We start from the raw sequence: 19,825 nt of genomic DNA on the forward strand, positions 1-19,825 counted from the left end.
CAACTGAAACCTCAGTTCAAATAAATTGTAATTGTCAAATGAAATGTAAACACCTACATTAACTTTCTAGTAATTATTCTTTTGGACAGGTCTTTAACCAGTGACCTATATACTTTGTGTATGTGTGTCTGTGTGTGTGTGTGTCTGTGTGTGTGTGCATTTATAAAAGCCAATATGGATACATCCATTCATTGTAGCACATTTTAAAATAAAATAATCTAGCGGTGAGTATGGATTAAGGTGTTCTGGGGTGTTGGCGTTTTACAGAGGACTTATGTTAGTATATCTAAGAATTTTTTAAGCTGAGTATCTAAAATTATCCCCTGCCTCTCCCCCCAAAACGGGAAAACTAAACTAATGGGATTGAGAGAACCCAGTTTTAACTTGACTGAAAATTCATCATGTTGATATCTGTATATAAACAAATTGAGGAGTATACATTTTTTCAGTTTTTAAGCATAGCATTTTCAAGACTGCTTGGAAACTGCTAACCTTAAGAACTACTTAAAAACTGTTGCATCACTGAAGCTTTCTGAAACCTGCAGTTCATTCGTTGTTTCCTTTTAAGCCTGTTTGAAATGTAGATCTGATGAAGGTAAGTCAGTTTATTGCATTAAGATAATTTTGTTAGATTGTAAACTATACTAAAGGGTCCAATTTAACAAAATAATAAAAAAGAACCATCCATATACTTCTCAAGCAGTGTAAGCAACGTTACACCACCTTTGCAAAGCCCCGTGGGTACCTAATTTGTTACATATTAGATCATTGGGAGAGACTAGGCTATTTTGTTTAGTTGTGGTTTTAATACACGGTATTACCAGTATCTGTGATCCTGGCAGACTAATCTCCAGAGAAAAATTTTTTAAGCGAAATGTAACAGATTTAAAATAAGGGAACCATTCACATTCCTGTTTTTCCTTAAGCATCCTGGATAGCGTCTCTAGGCGCTGCTGGTGGACTTAAACAGGACGGAGGGCGGAGAGATTCCTAACTTCACTCTCCAGGCTTGTGACTACTGACGAGGGGAAGGCGGGGCATCCTCTGGTGCGCCTCAAGCGTTCTCCGGGTCGGAGACACGAGGGCTGGGCGGGCTCAGGGAGGAGGCGGGAGAGGTGAGAGGCTAAGATCTGGGCGTCTCGAAAGGGCTTTCTGAGACACCCTGCCCAGCCCGAGGGGATCTCCCGAGGAAGTGGCACCTGGGAACGATATTCCTGTTTGACCAGACTTTCCGAACTCCCGCGGCGGGGCCTCCCAGACCCCTCGCCTGGGCTCGACCCTTCTGGCTACCCGCGCCTTATCCTCTCCAATTCGCCTACCGCCCCAGGGCTCGGCGAATCCGCTGCGCGCAGCCCCCGGCGAGCAAGCGCCGGACTGCAGTCGTCGTCCCTCGGGGCCGGGGTGCTGGCGCCGCGCGGTGACCGCGGGGGAGTTGTACGCTGCGTGGACCTGCGTCTCCTCCTTGCGCCTCCCGTAGGGGCCACTCCTGCCGGGACCCCGCACCGCAGCTCCAGCGCGCGGGCGCGTGGGAGGAGGGAGGGAAACAAGGGTGGTGGGGATGGAGAGGGGGAAAGTGAAGAGAGAGAAGGGAGAGGAGCCGGAGAAAGAGAAAATACGGAGAAAAGGAAAGGAGGAGAAAGATAAAAAGAAGGAGGTGGAGAAGGAGAAAATTAAGGAAAAAGAAAAGGAAAGGGGGAGGGAGGAGAAAAGTAAGAGTAAAGAAGAGGAAAAGAGGAAAGGGCGGGGGACGGAGAAGGGGAAGGAACAATTTACGGAAAAAGAAGAGAAAGAGAAGGACAACAGCACGTTGGCAAAGCCGCCGCTGGAGCTGCCGGTAAGAGACGGGTGCCTCAGACCCTCACCCAAGGCCGTTGTCAGCGTTCTGGCCGGAGCGCCGGCTCTCGCGCCGGAGGGAATCCGGTCTCGTGTGCGGGCTTTGTAACCGCGGATGGAGCAGGTGTGCCAAGCTGCGAACGCCATCTCCCCAGCCCCTTGCCCGCTCTCACCCCTAACCCCAACCCTGCGTCCAAGGTCTAGGTCTAGTGTTGAGGAAGGTCAGGTCTCGTCTGGTCTAGTGTTGAAAAGGAGGCCTTAGTCGGGTTCACGGGAGCGCGGGGAACAGCCCTCTTTCCAGCCCCATCTCTGTCCGACGCCCAACGCTAGCTCCCAGTCCGCCCACGACACTGAAACCAGCCCCAAACCCTCACCACACATGCGCTCTCCCAGTCTTTTCTGTTTCGTAAGTTCCATGTGGGAAGGTGCAGGCTTCCTGAATTTGTACAGGATGTGTTTTGGGTCCCTCTGGACATTTTCTGTGGGCACTGAGGTTACTACTTCCATTGTTTTCAGACCACCAGCGCCCAGAAGGGACGGGCACAAAGGTTTAACTGAGAGGTCTCAGAAACCAGGCACTGCAGTCACAAAAGGACAAATACCTATGATTCCACGTATATGATGTACCTAGAGTAGTCAGAATCGTAGAGAATAGAATGGTGGGGCCTGGGGGAAGGGGGAGTGCGGAGTTCGAGTTTAATCTTACAAGATGAACAGTTTTGGAGATGGATAGTGGTGATGGTTGCACAATATTATGAATGGATTTAATATCACCATATGTTTAAGAATGGTTATGATGGTAAATTTTATGTTGTGTATTTTACCACGATTTAAAAATTGAGGGGGAAGAAGGAAAAACAGGCATTATTTGGATCAGCTCAGTGGACTCTGTGCTCCTGGAGTTCCTGAGCTCAGAGCTGCTTTCTGGTTCTAAACAATGTGAATTATTAATGGAGATTTGATCTCTGGTAAAACACAGACTACATAGGTTCACATATAGTTAAATGAATAACTTTTGCAAGGAACAGTGGTGTTGAGAATCACATTTCGGGTCTGAACTCCTGGTTTACAGTAACCCCAGCTTTTCTTAAGAGATTATAAATATCAGGAGGCTTGTATTTTAGACTAAAAAATAAGCAAAATGTAAAGCATCAGTGACTGCAGAATTTCTAGGGGTTTAGGAGCAGCGATATGGTTGGAAAGGGAGTAGGGAACTGTTTTTATTCACAAAATTTCATAGGATCTAAGGTGCCATTATTTTAGGTAACACAAACAAAGAAAAAAAATGCTGCCAACCAAAATATGACATACCATAGATTGTAAAGTCCTCATTTCAGAGATGTTAAAATGTGGAAAAAAAAAAACAACCCAGAAAACAGCATCTTGGAACTGATGAAATATCTTGGGATAGCCAGAGTAGAGCCATTGGTGGAGATAATGAGGGAGACACAATCCACATCTTGCAGCCAGTTCTTGGTGGCATCATTGCTTTAAAGCATCCCCTTCATGCATCAAGTCCCTCTTCCTTACCATCACTCTCTCAGAATGACACTATGACATTTAGGTGTGGGTAAGAGGGAACGGAAAGGAAGTGGGGATGGAGAGAGGAAACACCTATGGAAATACCTTTTGCTTTAAGAGCCATCAAGAATACACTCCAAAAACAAACATTCTGTTATTCACTAGACAGGTTTATTAAATGCTGCCCTGTACACAAGACCCGATTAGACCAGAGCTTAAACCATCTTACTTTTACATAGATCTTACATATTTAAAAAAAAAAAAAAAGAGATGGGAGGTGGGATAAACATTTAGTGCTGTTTAGGATCACTGTTTTTTTTTTTTTTTTTTTAACAGAAATCCAGTCTAAGTCTAATGTCAACATTTAGTGTTCAAGCAGAAATGTATATGATTATTATTTTTAAACCAATGCCACTGAAGACATTTATTAGTGTTTTTTATGCATGAGAAATCTCTTTAGTAGGCTGTTTGAGAAATAGAATTCCTGTGAGTAGTCTGGCCGGATTGTTGCTTATTTATTACTGTTTACATTAAAGTTTGTACCCTAAAAATCACCTTTCTGAGCACTCTGAAATTTCTATTTCTGCCTTCATACCAGCCTGCTCTTCTTGCCCCTCAATCACTTGTCATAAAATTTTCTAAGGTTGGTATATTGGTAGAATGCTTCTTCCTAAAGTTTACATCTAGTTCATCAGGTTTTAGTGTCAGACTTTAAATACTCAATTATGATTAGAACTGGTTTAACAGTTTCTATAATCTTCGCCTTTTCATTTATGAGGGTAACCTTGCCCTAAGGGCTTTTAATCTAGTGATTCAACTGGGAAGACAAGACAGATTAATAATATGAGACCTTAGATGCTTACATGCTGAGTGGCAAAGTCAATATATGGAACAAGTAGGCCCCAAGACCCCATACAACAAATTGAATTCTGTTGCAGTCTCCAATAGACATGAACTCAGGAAGCAAAGTGAAGTCTGAAAATTGACCTTGAAAATATGGCATCTCCCATAAATCCTGATATATATATATATAAAGTATTTATTTGGTAGATTGACCAGGAGTTGGGGGATGGAGAGGGGGTATGCAATTAATATCACATAACTGATGGCTGATTATATAAAATACAAACTGACTGGTACAGTTTGTTCTAGACCTATTAAATGTTTTGCGATGTTTTATTCTGGTTTACAATTCCACAATATTATTGGCAGGCACACTGCCAGGAGCCAGGAAAAGCAGGCCCTGATAGCATAGCTTTATTGACTTATCTTTTGTTTCACAGGAGAAAAATAAGCAGATCCTAGTGCTGGGCCTGGATGGAGCAGGAAAGACCAGTGTTCTCCACTCTCTAGCTTTAAACAGAGTCCAGCACAGCGTGGCACCTACCCAAGGTTTCAATGCAGTGTGCATCAGCACTGAAGACAGCCAGTTGGAGTTCCTGGAGAGTAAGCTGTCTTTCTCAGTAGTTCTGGGGATAACCGATAGCCTATAGCCACATTATCGTTATACCTTACGCCAGATTTAATGTTATCAACATTGGGTCATTGTGAAATGAAACACTGGGTCAGATTTTCCTAGACTTTCAGAATGCATGTGTAGTTTATTGCTTGGGTACAGTGTGGGAATCACTTTCTGTTCTTTTCATTTTCTTCTTTTTGCAGTGGTGGTGATAAAGGGGAGTTGAGGGGAAGGCTTTCGCACCCCTCCTATAACAGCCTCCCTCCTCCCTTACTACCCCAAATATAAATGCAATCTAAGTAAATACAGTGTGTTTCCTTCTCTGCAAATGCAAATAGAGGTAAGCTCCAAACCTCTTGTAACCAGATGGCAACCCAGAAACCCCTCCTCTAGCAGTTCTGGAGTCACCACCTCTCAAAATATTGCTGTACCCCAAAGTTGCATTAGATCCTCTTGTCTCCTCTTTACACTCTCTCCTAGGATGATTTCACCTTTCCTCTTGACATTAAATACTATCTATATGCTAATGACTCCCAAATTTATCTCTCCAGCCAAACATATCCAGATGTTGCCTGACATCTCTACCTGGCTGTCTCACTGGCCTCTCAAGCCTAATATCATCAAGACAAAATGTTCGATATATCTCCGTATCTGTTCCTTTCCCTTGTAATCCAACTGGTCAGTAAATGTCTCCTCACCCATCAACATGCTCAAGCCAGAAAACTGGGAGTTTTCTGTACCCCCTTTTGTACCCCAACTCCAGCCTGCAAGTAAAATGCTATGAATTTTTGCTTTCATTCAGTTGCGAAGAGAAAATGATGGGCAGAGAAATTGGTAAGCCTGCAGGCAAATCTTTATGATAAAAGCATTGTTAAGAATAGAGTTTTCAATTTCCCCAGAAGCTATGGAAGAAATAATATTTTTAATGAAATGGATGGCTAACAAAAGTCTCAAAATATAAAAAGTGAAAAGAAAAATGGGAAGGAAAGGAAAGGGAAGGAAAAAAAGAAAGGGAGATAGGAAGAAAAAAGAAAACTCCAATTGGGGGAGAAATGGACAGATCTGCCGTTAGAGTGAGGGGTTTCAACATATCTTTGTCAATTATTAATAAGATCAAGGAGAAAAAATATCCGCAGAGATATATAAAATTTGAACACAGTCAACAAGTTCGATCTAGTGAATAATATAAAATTGTCCAATTAGACAATTTTAGCCACATACAAAAGTTAAAATTCACATTCTTCTCAAACACTCACAGAACAATTACCAGCAATGACCGCTTACTGGGCCATACAGCAAGTCTTAACAAAGTTTTCAAAGAGGATGCATCATACAAGCTGTGTTCTCAACTACATTGCTGTCAAGTTAGAAGTTAATACCTAAAAGATAGCAATCCCTGTGTAGGTGAAATGTCATGGTGTTGCCAAAAACATGGGGAACGACATGTTCATTTACCTTTAAACTACATGTGTTAAAACCATATGAATTACTTGGATTATACACATTCTTTAAAAAAATTAAAAACACAAAATACTTTGAAGAATGACTAGCCTGGCTCTCCATACAAAAGAAAACAAAGACAAATCAACACCCTTTCCTATTCGTTTTTTAAATGGTATTGTTAAGTCCCTATAACAGGAGTCTGCACACTTTTTCTGCAGAGGGCTCGAGAGTAGCTAATGTAGACTCTGTGGCCGCATGGGCTCTGTGCAGCTACTCAACCCTGCATACTGCGAAAGCAGCCAGAGACCATGTGTGCACAAATCTATGTGCCTGTGTTCTCATACAACTTTATTTGTACTGAAATCCAAATGTGATATAATGTTCATGTGTTACAAAATGGTATTCTTTTTTTCCCCAAACATTTAAAAAGGTAGAATCCATTTTTTGTTTGTGGGCTGTACAAAAATAGGCAGTGAGCCAGATTTAGGCTGTGGGCCATTGTTTGTCATATTCTGTCCCAGGAGAAAAATAAAAACTGAATTCATTGTGTATGTATTATTATCATTCCAAAAAGTTTCTTCTGGGAAGAAGCAGCAGAATGAAATAACCCAAAGGAATTTCTTCTGAAGCAAGTATTCCTGAATGCCCACAGGATCATATTAACTCTTTGTGCAAGATTAAGAGAGGAAATTAGTTCTGGGATTTTGACAAAGGAAAAAAGTTGTGCAAGTGAGGCTAGCCAATGACATTTAAATCAGTCCATTTGAAACTTATTTTAGAGAAATATGTGTTTTAACCCACCACCCTGAATTATTTTAGTATCCTACTCCCATTCGCTGAGCTATACCTGACAGGCATTGGCCATCGTGGCTGCTGTGTATAACAGATCAGGAGACATCCACTGTAGTACAAATTTAAGATCTTTATGCTGGTCCTTTGTGTTCCAGAATGAGTGACCAGCTTGTGGAGGGTAAATATTCCCACCAATCATTTCCCCAGTAACATCGCTCAAGTTGTTTGAAGAATTGGGTAGAGTCTCACAGAGGTCTTTTATCAGAATATGTATCCAGTGTTCAGGAATTATCAAAATGTGTCTTTCCTGCCCCCCTCAGTGGACTCTTCTGAGGTTTGTGTGTGTGTCTTCCTTCTCTACCGTTCTTTGTAGTTGGTGGCAGCGAACCTTTCCGTTCCTGTTGGGAAATGTACCTGTCCAAAGGATTGCTGCTAATCTTTGTGGTGGATTCAGCAGATCACAACAGATTACCTGAAGCCAAGAAGCACCTTCATCAACTAATTGGGACAAATCCAATCCTTCCTCTGGTTGTGTTTGCAAACAAACAGGTAAAAATTTGTGCAAATATAAATTGTACTCAATAGTTTTATTATTAATACAAGAAGTAGAAATGTCTACTTTTAATAGCAAGATATTCAATAATATGTTGTATGTTCAGTTCAGTTTATACTATTAGATCTATTGGATTATACAGTCAGCCCTCCATATCTGTGAATTCAACCACCTGTGGATCAGGAAAAAAAAAGATTCTGGAAAGTTCCAGAAAGTAAAACTTGTATTTGCCACACATAGGCAACTATTTACATAGCATTTACATTGTATTAGGTATTATAAGTAATCTAGAGATGATTTAAAGTATATGGGAGGATGTGCATAAGTTATTTGCAAATACTGTGCCATTTCATGTAAGGGGCTTGAGCATCCTCAGATTTTGGTGTCTGCTGGGGTCTTGCAGCCAATCCCCCTCAGATACCAAGGGACAGCAGTAAATTCCTTGAGAACAGAGACTATCATTCACCTTTGTGTCCCTTATAAAACCTAGCATAATGCCTTGTACATAGCAGGAATTCAACAAATACCTGTTGAATTTATTTTTTTTAATTTAATTTTATCTATTTATTTTTTACAGAGCAGGTTCTTACTAGTTATCTGTTTTATACATATTAGTGTATATATGTCAATCCCAATCTCCCAATTCACCCCACCACCACCCCCACTTTTCCGCCCTGGTGTCCACATGTTTGTTCTCTACATCTGTGTCTCTATTTCTGCCCTGCAAACGGGTTCATCTGTACCATTTTTCTAGGTTCCACATATATGCATTAATATATGATATTTGTTTTTCTCTTTCTGACTTACTTCACTCTGTATGACAGTCTCTAGGTCCATCCACGTCTCTACAAGTGACCCAATTTCGTTCCTTTTTATGGCTGAGTAATATCCCATTGTATATATATACCATATCAACTTTATCCATTCATCTGTCGATGGGCATTTAGGTTGCTTCCATGACCTGGCTATTGTAAATAGTGCTGCAATGAACATTGGGGTGCATGTGTCTTTTTGAATTATGGTTTTCTCTGGGTATATGCCCAGTACTGGGATTGCTAGGTCATACGGTAATTCTATTTTTAGTTCTTTAAGGAATCTCCATACTGTTCTCCATAGTGGCTGTATCAATTTACATTCCTACCAACAGTGCAAGAGGGTTCCCTTTTCTCCACACCCTCTCCAGCATTTATTGTTTGTAGATTTTCTGATTCTTACTGGTGTGGTGATACCTCATTGGACTTTTGATTTGCATTTCTCTAATAATTAGTGACGTTGAGCAGCTTTTCATGTGCCTCTTAGCCATCTGTATGTCCTCTTTGGAGAGATGTCTATTTAGGTCTTCTGCCCATTTTTGGATTGGGTTGTTTTATTTTTGTTTTTGTTTTGTTTTTGCGGCACGCGGGCCTCTCACCGTTGTGGCCTCTCCCGTTGCGGAGCACAGGCTCCGGACGCGCAGGCTCAGCGGCCATGGCTCAGGTGCCCAGCCGCTCCACGGCATGTGGGATCCTCCTGGACCGGGGCACAAACCCATATCCCCTGCATCGGCAGGCGGACTCTCAACCACTGCACCACCAGGGAAGCCCGGGTTGTTTTTTTTTTTTTAATACTGCGCTGCATGAGCTGTTTATATATTTTGAAGATTAATCCTTTGTTGATTCGTTTGCAAATATTTTCTCCCATTCTAAGGGTTGTCTTTTCGTTTTGTTTATAGTTTCCTTTGCTGTGCAAAAGCTTTTAAGTTTCATTAGGTCCCATTTGTTTATTTTTGTTTTTATTTCCATTACTCTAGGAGGTGGGTCAAAAAAGATCTTGCTGTGATTTATGTCAAAGAGTGTTCTTCCTATGTTTTCCTCTAATAGTTTTATAGTGTCCAGTCTTACATTTAGGTCTTTAATCCATTTTGAGTTTATTTTTGTGTATGGTGTTAGACAGTGTTCTAATTTCATTCTTTTACATGTAGCTGTCCAGTATTCCTAGTACCACTTATTGAAGAGACTGTCTTTTCTCCACTGTATATCCTTGCCTCCTTTATCATAGATTAGTTGACCACAGGTGCATGGGTTTATCTCTGGGCTTTCTATCCTGTTCCATTGATCTATATTTCTGTTTTTGTGCCAGTACCATGTTGTCTTCATTATTGTACCTTTGTAGTATAGTCTGAAGTCAGGGAGTCTGACTCCTCCAGCTCCGTTTTTTTCCCTCAAGACTGCTTTGGCTATTCAGGGTCTTTTGTGTCTCCATACAGATTTTAAGATTTTTTGTTATAGTTCTGTAAAAAAATGCCACTGGTAATTTGATAGGGATTGCATTGAATCTGTAGATTGCTTTGTGTACTATAGTCATTTTCACAATATTGGTTCTTCCAATCCAAGAACATGGTATATCTCTCCATCTGTTTGTGTCATCTTTGATTTCTTTCATCAGTCTCTCATAGTGTTCTGCGTACAGGTCTTCTGTCTCCTTAGGTAGGTTTTTTCCTAGGTATTTTATTCTTTTTGTTGCAATGGTGAATGGGATTGTTTCCTTAATTTCTTTTTCTGATCTTTTATTGTTATTGTATAGGAATTCAAGAGATTTCTGTGCATTAATTTTATATCCTGCAACTTTACCAAATTCATTGATTAGCTCTAGTAGTTTTCTGGTGGCATCTTTAGGATTCTCTATGTACAGTGTCATGTCATCTACAAACAGTGACAGTTTTACTTCTTCTTTTCCAATTTGTATTCCTTTTATTTCTTTTTCTTCTCTGACTGCTGTGGCTAGGACCTCCAAAACTATGTTGAATAATAGTAGTGAGAGTGGACATCCTTGTCTTATACCTGATGTTAGAGGAAATGCTTTCAGATTTTCACCATTGAGAATGATGTTTGCTGTGGGTTTGTCATATATGGCCTTTATTATGTTGAGGTAGGTTCCCTCTATGCCCACTTTCTGAAGAGTTTTTATCATAAATGGGTGTTGAATTTTGTCAAAAGCTTTTTCTGCATCTATTGAGATGACCATTTGGTTTTTCTCCTTCAGTTTGTTAATATGGTGTATCACATTGATTGATTTGCATATATTGAAGAATCCTTGCATCCCTGGAATAAATCCCACTTGATCATGGTGTATGATCCTTTTAATGTGTCGTTGGATTCTGTTTGCTAGTATTTTGTTAAGGATTTTTGCATCCATATTCTGTATTTTGCATCAGTGTTATTGGTCTGTAATTTTCTTTTCTTGTAGTATCTGTGTCTGGTGTTGGTATCAGGCTGATGGTGGCCTCATAGAATGAGATTGGGAGTTTTCCTTCCTCTGCAATTTTTGGAAGAGTTTGACAAGGCTGGGTGTTAGCTCTTCTCTAAATGTTTGATAGAATTCACCTGTGAAGCCATCTGGTCCTGGACTTTTGCTTGTTGGAAGATTTTTAATCACAGTTTCAATTTCATTACTTGTGATTGGTCTGTTCATATTTTCTATTTCTTCCTGGTTCAGTCTTGGAAGATTATACCTTTCTAAGAATTTGTCCATTTCTTCCAGGTTGTCCATTTTATTGGCACAGAGTTGCTTGTAGTAGTCTCTTACGATACTTTGTATTTCTGCGGTGTCTGTTGTAACTTCTCCTTTTTCATTTCTAATTTTATTGATTTGAGTCCTCTCCCTCTTTGTCTTGATGAGTCTAGCTAAAGGTTTATCAATTTTGTTTATCTTCTCAAAGAACCACCTTTTAGTTTTATTGATCTTTGCCATTGTTTTCTTTGTTTCTATTTCATTTATTTCTGCTCTGATCTTTATGATTTCTTTCCTTCTACTAACTTTGGGTTTTTCTTGTTCTTCTTTCTCTAGTTCCTTTAGGTGTAAGGTTAGATTGTTTATTGGAGATTTTTCTTGTTTCTTGAGGTAGGCTTGTACAGCTATAAACTTCCCTCTTAGAACTGCTTTTGCTGCATCCCATAGGTTTTGGATCATCATGTTTTCATTGTCATTTGTCTCTAGGTTTTTTTTGATTTCCTCTTTGATTTCTTCAGTGATCTCTTGGTTATTTAGTAATGTATTGTTTGCCTCCATGTGTTTGTGTTTTTTACTTTTTTTCCCTGTAATTGATTTCTAATCTCATAGCGTTGTAGTCAGAAAAGATGCTTGATATGATTTCAGTTTTCTTATATTTACTGAGGCTTGATTTGTGACCCAAGATGTGATCTATCCTGGGGAATGTTCCGTGGCACTTGAGAAGAAAGTGTAATCTGCTGTTTTTGGATGGAATGTCCTATAAATATCAATTAAATCTATCTGGTCTATTGTGTCATTTAAAGCTTCTGTTTCCTTATTAATTTTCTGTCTGGATGATCTGTCCATTGGTGTAAGTGAGGTGTTAATGTCTGCCACTATTATTGTGTTACTGTCAATTTCTTCTTTTATGGCTGTTAGCAGTTGCCTTATGTATTGAGGTACTCCTATGTTGGGTGCATATATATTTATAATTGTTATAACTTCTTCTTGGATTCATCCCTTGATCATTATGTAGTATCCTTCCTTGTCTCTTGTAACATTCTTTATTTTAAAATCTATTTTATCTTATATGAGTATTGCTACTTCAGCTTTCTTTTGATTTCCATTTGCATGGAAAATCTTTTTCCATCCCCTCATTTTCAGTCTGTATGTGTCCCTAGGTCTGAAGTTGGTCTCTTATAGACAGCATATATGAGTCTTGTTTTTGTATCCATTCAACGAGCCTGTGTCTTTTGTTTGGAGCATTTAATCCATTCACGTTTAAGGTAATTATCGATATGTATGTTCCTATTACCCTTTTCTTTATTGTTATGGGTTTGTTATTGTAGGTCCTTTTCTCCTGTTTTGTTTCCTGCCTAGAGAAGTTCCTTTAGCATTTGTTGTAGAGCTGGTTTGGCGGTGCTGAATTCTCTTAGCTTTTGCTTGTCTGTAAAGCTTTTGATTTCTCCATCGTATCTGAATGAGATCCTTGCTGGGTAGAGTAATCTTGGTTGTAGCGTCTTCCCTTTCATCACTTTAAATATGTCATGCGACCCCCTTCTGGCTTGTAAAGTTTCTTCTGAGAAATCAGTTGTTAGCCTTATGGGAGTTCCCTTGTATGTTATTTCTCGTTTTTCCCTTGTTGCTTTCAATAATTTTTCTTTGTCTTTAATTTTTGCCAATTTGATTAGTATGTGTCTCAGTATGTTTCTCCTTGGGTTTTTCCTGCATGGGACTGTCTGCACTTTCTGGACTTGAGTGGCTATTTCCTTTCCCATGTTAGGGAAGTTTTTGACTATAATCTCTTCAAATATTTTCTCAGGTCCTTTCTCTCTTTCTTCTCCTTCTGGGACCCCTATAATGAGAATGTTGTTGCATTTAATGTTGTCCCAGAGGTCTCTTAGGCTGTCTTCATTTCTTTTCATTCTTTTTTCTTTGTTCTGTTCCATGGCAGTGAATTCCACCATTCTGTCTTCCAGGTCACTTATCCATTCTTCTGCCTCAGTTATTCTGCTATTGATTCCTTCTAGTGTATTTTTCATTTCATTTATTGTATTGTTCATCTCTGTTTGTTTGTTCTTTAATTCTTCTAGGTGTTTGTTCTTTAATTCTTCTAGGTCTTTGTTAAACATTTCTTGCATCTTCTCAATCCTTGCCTCCATTGTTTTTCCGAGGTCCTGGATCATCTTCACTATCATTATTCTCAATTCTTTTTCTGGAAGGTTGCCTATCTCTACTTCCTTTAGTTGTTTTACTGGGGTTTTATCTTGTTCCTTCATCTGGGACATAGTCCTCTGCCTTTTCATTTTGTCTATCTTTCTGTGAATGTGGTTTCATTCCACAGGCTTCAGAATTGTAGTTACTCTTGCTTCTGCTGTCTGTCCTCTGATGGATGAGGCTATCTAAGGGGTTTGTGCAAGCTTCCTGATGGGAGGGACTGGTGGTGGGTAGGGTTGGGTGTTGCTGTGGTGGGCAGAGCTCAGTAAAACTTTAATCAGCTTGTCTGCTGATGGGTGGGGTTGGGTTCCCTCCCTGTTGGTTCTTTGGCCTGAGGCAACCCAGCACTGGAGCCTACCAGCTCTTTGATGGGGCTAATGGCAGACTCTGGGAGGGCTCACGCCAAGGAGTACTTCCCAGAACTTCTGCTGCCAGTGTCCTTGTCCCTTGGGGAGCCACAGCCCACCCCCGCTTCTGCCGCAGACCCTCCAACACTAATGGGTAGGTCTGGTTCAGTCTCCTATGGGGCCACTGCTCCTTCCCGTGGGTCCTGATGCACACACTACTTTGAGTGTGCCCTCCAAGAGTGGAGTCTCTGTTTCCCCCCAGTCCTGTCAAAGTCCTGCAATCAAATCCCGCTAGCCTTCAAAGTCTGATTCTCTAGGAATTCCTCCTGCTGTTGCCAGACCCCCAGGTTGGGAAGCCTGATGTGGGGCTCAGAACCTTCACTCCAGTGGGTGGACTTCTGTGGTATAAGTGTTTTCTAGTTTGTGAGTCACCCACTCAGCGGTTATGGGATTTGATTTTATCGTGATTGCGCCCCACTTACCATCTCAATGCGGCTTTTCCTTTGTCTTTAGATGTGGGGTATCTTTTTTGGTGAGTTCCAGTGTCTTCCTGTCAATGACTGTTCCACAGTTAGTTGTGATTCCAGTGCTCTTGCAAGAAGGAGTGAGCACACATCCTTCTACTCCACCATCTTGAACCAATCTACCTGTTGAATTTAATTCAGTAAACATTTATTGACTTTTGAATTGATTTCTACAAAATATTTGCGTGTTTAATATGTATAAAGAAGTGGTTTTAGATCAATTAGCCTGACCTGAATTTATTTCACGCACATGCATTAAAATATTAAATGTTCATGAAGAAATTGGAACCCTTGTGCAGTGTTGGTGGGGATGTCAAATGGTGCAGCCACTGTGAAAAACAGTATGGCAGTTCCTTAAAAAATTAAAAAATAGAGTTTTCATATAGTCCAGCAATCCACTTCTGGGTATATAACCAATAGAATTGAAAGCAGGAACTCAAACAGATATTTGCACAGCCATGTTCATAGCAGAATTATTCACAGTAGCCAAAAGGTAGAAGCAACCCAAGTGTCCATCCACAGATGAATGGATAAACAAAATGAGATATATACATACAATGGATATTATTCAGCCTTAAAAAAGGAAATTCTGACACATGCTACAACATAGATGAACTTTGAAGACATTATGCTAAGTGAAATAAGCCAGTCACAAAAAGACAAATACTGTATGATTACACTTTTTAAAAAAAATTGTTTATTTATTTTTGGCTGCGCTGGGTCTTCGTTGCTCCATGTAGTCTTTCTCTAATTGCGGCGAGTGGGGGCTACTCTTTGTTGCGGTGTGCAGGCTTCTCATTGTGGTGGCTTCTCTTGTTGCGGACCACAGGCTCTAGGCATGAGGGATTCAGTAGTTGTGGCACACGGGCTCAGTAGTTGTGGCCCGCGGGTTCTAGCGCACAGGCTTAGTACTTGTGGCGCATGGACTTAGTTGCTCCATGGCATGTGAGATCTTCCCAGACCAGGGTTTGAACCCATATCCCCTGCATTGGCAGGCGGATTCTTAACCACTGCCCCACCAGTGAAGTCCCTGAATACACTTTTATGAGGTCCCTAGAGCAGTCAAATTCATAGAAATAAAAAGTAGAATAGTGGTTGCCAGGGCCTGGGGGAGGGAGAAACAGGAAGTTATTGTTTAATGGATACAGAGTATCAGTTTTACAAGTTCAAAAGAGTTCTGGAGATGGATGGTGTACAACAATGTGAATGTACTTATTTGTACACTGAACTGTACACTTAAAATTGGTTAATATGGCAAATTTCTTTATGTGTATTTTACTACAATAAAGAAAATTTAAAAAGGTGTTAGACATCTATAGCATTGTACAGGCATACCTCATTTTATTGCACTTTGTAGATATTGTGTTTTTTACAAATCAAAGTTTTTTTTTTTTTTTTTAGTTTTTTGCCATACGCGGGCCTCTCACTGTTGTGGCCTCTCCCCTTGCGGAGCACAGGCTCCGGACGCGCAGGCTCAGCGGCCATGGCTCACGGGCCCAGCCGCTCTGCGGCATGTGGGATCTTCCCGGACCGGGGCACAAACCCGCGTCCCCTGCATCGGCAGGCGGACTCTCAACCACTGCGCCACCAGGGAAGCCCCAAATCAAAGTTTTGTGGCAACCCTGCATCGAGCAAGTCTGTAGGTACCATTTTCCCAAAAGCATTTCTCACTTCATGTCTCTGTGTAGCATTTTAGTAATTCTTGCAATATTTCAAACTTTTAAGATCATTATTATATTTGTTATGATAAACTGTGATCAGTGATCTTTGATGTTACTATTGCAAAAAGATTACAACTTGCTGCAGGCTCAGATGATGGTTAGCATTTTTTAGCAGTAAGGTATTTTTTAATTAAGGTATGTACTTTTTTTTAGACAATGCTATTGCACACTTAATAGACTACAGTAGTGTAAACATAACTTTCATATGTACTGAGAGACAAAAAAATTCATGTGACTAGCTTTATTGCAGTATTCATTTTTTTATTTTATTTATTTATTTTTTTGCGGTACATGGGCCTCTCACTGTTGTGGCCTCTCCTGTTGCAGAGCACAGGCTCCGGACACGCAGGCTCAGCGGCCATGGCTCACAGGCCCAGCCGCTCCGTGGCACGTGGGATCTTCCCAGACTGGGGCACGAACCGGTGTCCCCTGCATCGGCAGGCGGACTCTCAACCACTGCGCCACCAGGGAAGCCCTGCAGTATTCATTTTATCGCAGTAGTTTGGAACCAAATTTGAAATATCTCTGAGGTATGCCTGTAATGCTAAAACCCCTCTCTTAATTACTAGGGTTGCCAGTCGTAAGAGAGCTCAGTTTCTGCCATTTCTTCCACTTCTTCTATGGGTGAATATTTATGGAAGTAAACTAAATAATTACAAATGACAATCTAAAAGTAGGAGCCTATATGAAAGTCCAGCATAGATGCTAGTCCAGCAGATTATTTCTAAAAGAAAAGCTGGAGATTTTTCTTTCATGAGCATCTTTAGTACCACAAACTGTAAAGATTTAGAGGATCCTGGTACATTTAAGTAAGCTGTATAGTATTCCATTGTATAAATATACCACAACTTTACCATTTTCTTGTTGGATATTTGGTTTATTTCCAATGTTTTATTGCTAAAATCAGTTCTACAGTGAATCTTCATGTATGTGTCTCCTCGTTGATGTGTACCAACATTTCTCTAGTGCATGAGGAATTGCTGGGTTTTGGATTTGTCCATATTCAATTTTGCTAGATATTACCAAGTTGCTTTCCAAAGATATTGAACCAGTTTATTTTTCCTACCAGCAGTATATGACAGTTTTTAAAGCTCCACATCCTTGTCAATACTTGGCTTGTCAAACTTTCATTTTTGCCAGTCTCATGGGGATGAAATTTTATCTTATTATTCTAATTTGCATTTCCTTAATTACTAGTGAGCTTGAACATTTTTTCAGATGTTCACTGGTTATTAGTTTCAAATTAGTTTCATTCTTTGAAATGAATTTCCACATTTGTGAATTATCTTTTAATATGTTTCCCCAAATTCCCGTTACGGTGTTTATCTTTTGTCTTTTGAGTTGTAGGAGTCTTTCGTGTCCTTTGGAAAAAACTTTTGTCTGTTACATACATTACACATGTCTGCTCCAGCAATCTATTAGCTTATGATTTTATTTTGTTTATGGTTCTCTTTTTAATACATAGGTTTTCTTTTTTTTTAAAATAAATTTATTTATTTTTATTTTTGTCTGTGTTGGGTCTTCGTTGCTGCGCACAGGCTTTCTCTAGTTGTGGTGAGCGGGGGCTACTCTTTGTTGCGGTGCTCGGACTTCTCATTGTGGTGGCTTCTCTTGTTGTGAAGCACGGGCCCTAGGCACGCAGGCTTCAGTAGCTATGGCACGCGGGCTCAGTAGTTGTGACTCATGGGCTCTAGAGCACAGGCTCAGTAGTTGTGGCACGTAGGCTTTGCTGTTCCATGGCATGTGGGATGTTCCTGGACCAGGGCTCGAACCTGTGTCCCCTGCATTGGCAGGCAGATTCTTAACAACTGTGCCACCAGGGAAGTCCCAGGTTTTCATTTTTAATAGACAAATTTAGCAATACTCTCCTTTGTGGTTTATATCTCTTTATCAAATTGAATAAACAGAGCTATTTGGTGTCAAATTTATAACTTTTACTGGGGTTTAATAAGAAAAGATTTGTATATTCTAGTTTAAGTGTAATGCATCTTGGTTGATGCTCCTTGGCCAAAGTAATTTATTTTTTTGTATGACTCATTGGTTCAAGTTATTACATAAGTATTTTTAAAACGTCAACTTACTATCTTTACTCTTTGAGTGATGATCTCTATTAAGGCACAGTTATGTAAGTGTGGAATGCACCTGATATTTATCCCTGATGTGCTTTTATCATTACAAGGAGCCCCTCCTCCCACGCAACACCCTCCTTCTATTTTCTTCCTCTCCAATTCCATCAGTGACTTTTTTTTTTTAACTTGAGACATTGTCCACATGTTACTAGATTCATTAACACAGTTGCAAAATTCACTGCGGGCTCTAGGAATAAGTGAATTCAGGTTTCAGACAGGCAATATATTGGGAGGACCAGAAAGGTAATCATACCACATCAGGAAAAGTCTCACAGGCTCCCAGTTATGGAATTTGATAGGTTCATATTGGTACAAGAAAAAAATGACACAATATTGGACTATTTCCAGATGATGCCCTAAAGCTATGGGAAAACACTATGAAACAACAAAAAGCCAAATACAAATGCAATTTTAGGAGTGAAAATACTTAAACTTTTGCAAAGGACTTAAAAACTATAACTGAATCTGTGTATGTATTTAGGAGAGGGAATGTCAGAGGTTATTTGCATAAATAATTCTTGATGTGTGAGAGGCAGAGAAATATGTTTTGACCTTGGCATTTTGACCTCAAGGAGGTTTTGTCCTTGACATGCAGCATAAACACATGCTTTCTGTCTCCTCATTTTAATCTCTCCTCTCTCTACCTCTCCCAGTGGGTTTCTGTCCTTTAAGCCTTCCCCGCTTCTCCATCTTGTCCTCTTTCCCTCCACCTGTCCCTCCCCTCTCAGCCTCCTTTACCCACTACTCCATTTTCTAAATTCACTTCCTCCCTTATCCCTTCTCTGTCTCCCTCCATCCCTCCAAGTTTGATCCAAAATTTTTTGTTCAGTAGAAATAATGGTTGCAAACTCACAATGTGAAACTCACATTGTGAAAACTCACATTTGGCGAATGCTTAATCAATAAAATATGATATGGACAAAAACCAATTAACGAATCAAATTTCTACTGTTAAGACAAATTAAAAATAATCTTAGGAAAATAAAGATAAAAATGGAAAAACAAAATTAGAAGCAGATAGATTGCACTGTTTAGGAAATTGATTAAGGTATTATATCGACTTAACTTCATTCCAGAACATACTTTTTTGATGATAACTCATAAATGCTGATATAGTTCCAATGAAAATCATTATATTCAAACAATCATTAAGATCATAGTAATGGGATTACAGTATCCTCCATATTAGAATGGAGGTGGGGTCATTGAGAGCAATAAATGAGAGTAATAAATGTATCTATCCAAAAAGATTGCAAAATAACCAACTTTTTCTCAATTCTTTTTTCATTCTTGGTGAAGGATCTTGAAGCAGCCTATCACATTACAGATATCCATGAAGCTTTGGCATTATCTGAGGTGGGAAATGACAGGAAGATGTTCTTGTTTGGAACCCAGGTGACTGAGAATGGCTCAGAGATACCCTCCATCATGCAAGATGCCAGAGACCTGATTGCACAGCTGGCTGCAGACATGCAGTGATCAGGCCTAGGCCCACTGTGAGGCTCATGATTTGAATGTCACCAGGGAATGTTTAGCGGCAGGCTAGAAGCCAAAAGTTTCCACTTTCCAATAAAAAATAAGGCATTTCCTATTTTCTCAATGCAGGGCATATACACATATATAAGATAATGTTAATTGATTAAGACTTTCTCTATTTATATTTTGAACTTTAAAAATATTGGTAAAACAATGTATTTGGAGGGATTTGGATCTTTTTTAATTTTTATTTATTTTTGGCTGCGTTGGGTCTTTGTTGCTGCATGCGGGCTTTCTCTAGTTGCAGCGAGCGGGGGCTACTTTTCGTTGTGGTGCATGGGC

The 19,825-nt window shown here is 40.0% G+C and overlaps 1 protein-coding gene across 1 annotated transcript; it reads left to right on the plus strand.

The window, feature by feature from the left end:
- Window positions 1–1,558: 1,558 nt before the first annotated feature.
- ARL9 (ADP ribosylation factor like GTPase 9) lies at window positions 1,559–19,791 on the plus strand. The gene is made up of 4 exons (XM_032632773.1): window positions 1,559–1,834; window positions 4,638–4,800; window positions 7,422–7,597; window positions 19,307–19,791. Exons 1-4 carry the CDS (start codon window positions 1,559–1,561, stop codon window positions 19,484–19,486), a joined length of 795 nt encoding a protein of 264 aa, XP_032488664.1. The 3' UTR covers window positions 19,487–19,791.
- Window positions 19,792–19,825: the final 34 nt, after the last annotated feature.

The sequence above is a fragment of the Phocoena sinus genome, chromosome 5 (genome assembly GCF_008692025.1).
Source record: "Phocoena sinus isolate mPhoSin1 chromosome 5, mPhoSin1.pri, whole genome shotgun sequence".
NCBI lineage: Eukaryota > Metazoa > Chordata > Mammalia > Artiodactyla > Phocoenidae > Phocoena > Phocoena sinus.